Source organism: Limulus polyphemus, unplaced genomic scaffold (genome assembly GCF_000517525.1).
Source record: "Limulus polyphemus unplaced genomic scaffold, Limulus_polyphemus-2.1.2 Scaffold1341, whole genome shotgun sequence".
Taxonomy (NCBI): Eukaryota; Metazoa; Arthropoda; class Merostomata; order Xiphosura; family Limulidae; genus Limulus; species Limulus polyphemus.
In genome coordinates, this window is record NW_013666951.1 from 80,332 (window position 1) to 84,966 (window position 4,635).

At 31.3% G+C, this 4,635-nt stretch overlaps 1 protein-coding gene across 1 annotated transcript in view; it reads right to left on the reverse strand.

Annotated features, from left to right (window-relative positions):
• Positions 1 to 110: 110 nt before the first annotated feature.
• LOC106463172 (40S ribosomal protein S6-like) overlaps positions 111 to 4,635 on the reverse strand; it is a 15,914-nt gene continuing 11,389 nt past the window's right edge. The window contains exons 4-5 of the mRNA XM_013923171.2: positions 2,665 to 2,814; positions 111 to 428 (exon numbers count right to left, since the gene is read on the reverse strand). Of these exons, the coding sequence (XP_013778625.1) occupies positions 172 to 428; positions 2,665 to 2,814 (407 nt within the window). The 3' untranslated portion in view covers positions 111 to 171. The remainder of the gene's footprint in view (positions 429 to 2,664; positions 2,815 to 4,635) is intronic.

The window sequence follows — 4,635 nt, forward strand, 5'->3', positions numbered from 1 at the left end:
ATATTGGATTTGTTTTTTTGCAGCAGACTTTAAGTTATGCTCAGATGCTCATGTCTAGCTCCTCAAATATACATATTAATTTGGTAATAATAAAAAAAGGAAAACTCGTGGACGTCAGAGAAATAAGCTTTATTTTTTCCCTACATTTCAAGTACAATATCGACTTTCAATTCACTTGCTAGTGCTTCCTTTTCCTGCAGACGAAGACGACTCTCGTTGAGAGGCAGAGCGACGACGTCTCTGTTCCATCTGCTTCTTTTCCTTAGCTTCTTTAGCTCTATGAGCCAACAGGCGAGCATAGTCGGAAGCTTCATCCTTACGTTTCTGGGCACGTTTACGTCTCAGCGCGATTCTATGTCTTTTACGTTGGAGAACTTGAGGAGTTACAAGTCGTTGGATTTTAGGAGCCTTGTGACGGAGTTTTTTACCTTAAAAAAAAAGGAGCACACATTTTTTGTTTTTCTGTCTACAAAATTGATTTTGATCGCAGGATAATTTCTTAACAATACAAGCTTATATGTAACAATTATATTTAATACATAACCATTATAAAATAACACACAAAAAATACTTTAATGATTGAAAGATTAATATGTTAATTTCTAGATGAAAAAGAAACAATTAACAATTGTGATTTATAACGTATTTTTGGCTGAACTACAAAAACTTCAAACTTAGAATCACCAATTGTAATAAGTGCAGTGTTAGTGTGGAGCAGAATAATTAACTATCACAAGTTATACATGAGAAATGTTACCAAAATAAAAACATTTATTTTCCAAGTTTTGTAAATTTGTTCTCTTAACACATACATAATCTACTGATGCAGGATCACTCACTAATTTCTCATAACTGTAGGTTTAGGAACAACAGTTTGTAATTTCATATGAAAAAAACAAATGTTTTGCCTATTGTATTAGAAAAGCTCACTAACACCTGCTAACATCATGTAACATCAGTCCTTGTGATGAAATTAGTATGGAATGCTTTCAGGTTAACTGAACTTTTAATGAAAAATAAGCATGTTACAGTTTCATAAACTGTATGCTTGTTTTACTGATCTAGTTGGTTTGTTTGGTTGTTATAAATTTCGCGAAAACTACACAGGGCTATCTGTTCCTTATTTAGCAGTGTAAAACTAGAGGGATTGACCGTCACATTATAATGCCCCCACAGCTGAAAGGCCAAGCATGTTTGGTGGAACGGGGATTTGAACCAGCGACCCACAGATTGCGAGTCGAGCGCCCTAACCACCTGGCCATGCTGATCTAATATCTCACTGTTTATAAATCAACCAATGTTGGGAAAAAATAACACAACTTTTCCATTGCTCTATGACAAATTAAAAAGTACAACCAGATATGATACATAGCCATGGACATGCATAGAACTGATGGATACTGTAACTTAAAATGGAACAATTTTTAAATACATATAAATTTTTGCATATTTTATCATATCTTTTTACCTTAAAATGCTTGGTGATCACTATTTCCAAGCCTAAAGTTTATTCAGATGCAAAAACCACAACAACTTAAACTTACATTCACAATTTCCTATAGTTCAACATACATACTCTATAACCTTCACCTTGTCTCCCAACAATTGTAATTCAGTTAAGTAATGATTTGCAAAGCAGATGGAACTTATGCCTGACCTCTTCAACAAGTTCTCTTAATTTGTAATAATGTTGTGGTGTCTGTATTAACCTGATTGTATGCAGAGTACAACTTGGCATTTTTCTATAGTCTATATGTTTTATATAATACAGCTGTAACCTACAACCACCATAAATCTCTTTGAAACCTTTGTGAGACATGGCTGCTATATTTGGACTGTATCATCAACTGGGCAGTAATAAATTACACAAAATTTGTTAAAGACACAGATAGAAATGCTTCATCCAAGTTTGGTAAACTAGTTCCATTTATCCCACCAGATGCCATTTATACAACTTTCAACATTTGAGATTGTATTCAGCTAAATATTTTTGGGGAAAGCTTGTGAAAATGAGTCTTGTATTACTTTTGTAGACCTAAATCTATGTAAATTATGGTTTCAAGGTATGTTCCCACTGCACCTGCAATGAACAACTGTGTTCTTTGGTTATCTTCCAGTGAAGCTACTTAACTTTTTTCTCTGCCTCCAGTGTGCAACTGGTAACTGTTGGTGGAGTAGCTTTTTTTCATGCCAGAATTGTCTTCCCTTCCTTGTCTTATATGGCGAAAAACACTGCATATTTCCTATTTTTTTCAAAATGTTAACATTTTGTTATTTGCATGTTTTTAGCTATAGTGTGGGAAAATACCATCTCTGAAGAAATTAGATGTCATTAACTTATGGCTCTGTCAAGACAAAGTAAATAGCCACATTCAAGTTCTACAAGTTTCAAGTACAAACTGTAGGAAAGAAGCTTCATTTTATTACAATCAAATGATTCTAAATTAAGTACAGCTTAAATTGTACATAACCTTATGAAACTGGAGTAACACAATAGCATATTTAATATGATGTTCGTGTTCAAATGCATAAATACTTTCAAAATACCAGTCATTTTAATTTCTATCATTTACTAGTTACACCAAACTTTTTAAATTGCACAAATCTCAGATGCATAACCAATAAAATCAATTTGAGATTAATGTCAGATAAAGAATGACAAACCTTCCTTCTGGGGGAGTGGTTTCCTAATAACATATTGACGAACATCATCCTCCTTTGAAAGGTTGAACAGTTTTCGTATTTTTGAGGCTCTCTTTGGGCCAAGACGACGAGGAATAGTTGTGTCAGTCAGACCAGGAATATCTTGCTCACCTATTTTAAATAAACATACAGTATTATACTAACTTAAGTCCTACAACAGTTTTTATAGTTGATTGATATTTAGACTTCTGATGAAAAAATATAGCCAAGCTTCAACAGTAAGTATTAACTGTTTAAAAACAGAGTGAGCATATAAAGAAATGTCTACGATAACCCAAAGCATGCACACTTCCTTCAGCCTTATCTCTAAAAAAAAACAAAAAAACAAACAAACTGTACCACTTTATTAATCACATGTTTAATGGACATTTATAATTCATATTCACAGGTGAAATTAACAAAGAATGAAATAATATTTCAACCAAATCCAGTGCTGACAAGGCCTTTCACTCAAAACCAGGGCTTATCAGCTTAGCTGGGATATGACAATGGTTGATACACTATTTATATCATTAATTGGTTGAACAACAATAGTTTCAGTGTGATCTAGACTAAGTTGGAGAACTGTACTTTTTATGAATTTTATTTAACACAGGATCTCTTCTTGGGTAGCAGATTGGATGTAATTAAAAAGTCAGGATTTATCAGATTTTGGTTAAACTCATAAGAGGTTATACACAAGATATGACAAATACATTTTACAGTTTCCACATTGGATTAACTCATTCAACCCATGATCGGTCCTTTGGACCGACCTCGTAACCATTTTGTACTTGTTATAGTTTTAATGCTATGACTTTTAAATTAGTATGCGAATGTTAACAAAATATGCAAAATATCTAAATTCTTTATTAAGTTTTAAGGTTTGTAAAGCAATGTTTCTTTCATGCCTTTTTTTTTTCTTTTCACATCTTGCCTATCTATCATGCAAAGTAACTTTCATTTTAAGATTAAATATACTTTTATTCACCAAAAAATTTTTAAATTTCAAATGCGAAATCTTTATAATGTTTGGATAGTTATCAAACTTTTTATAAGAAAAAACTTTTATATTTTAAAATGTTATTTTCAGTAATTAATTTGACAGATCTTGCAACCACCATAAAGAATTTAGAAATAAAACATAAATTATGCATCTTTCATTCTAGAATGAACATAAATGTTTATACGAAATAGAAATATGAAATTTGCAACCACCATAAAGAATTTAGAAATAAAACATAAATTATGCATCTTTCATTCTAGAATGAACATAAATGTTTATACGAAATAGCTTAAATCTCATAACATTATACATTTATTATTTTCATTATATTGACCTTTAACTCATGCCTGACAGGAGTTACAACGATGCAGTTCACATACACTCATGTTACCATATCAAATAACATAAAGTTGACCTTTGGTCTGTACAAAGTAACTTGTCTTGGCTGTGTTTTAGTCGACTAGTATTTTGTAAAATACAGTCACATTTAAATTATTATACATTATATACATATATAGATTATTGCTATTTTGAAATAAATTCTTAAAGATATTTTTCCTAAAACACAGAACAGTAAATAAAGAAGTAGGGCAAACAATTATTTCTTCTAGTTACGACCTTTGTACTCGGTTGCAAAACATTTAAAAATTTTGCACGTGGAGGATATGAAACAAAATATTTTTTTTAGGTTTTATACACGTATTTGTATAACTATAAAATCATAAACTACTACATTAATACCACAGAATTCAACTATAATTTATCAAGCTTAGTAACTAAGATGTATTTTACATTAAAAAAAAATGAAATTTTGAGCAGATTAAAGACACAACTTACCTCATTGAAATCTATATTTAAAAGAAAGAATTGACGCTAGCTACGTTAGAAAGGCCTAGAAAATCACTAGAGGGACATTCTGAGCTTCTGATTGGTTATTCATGTTATAT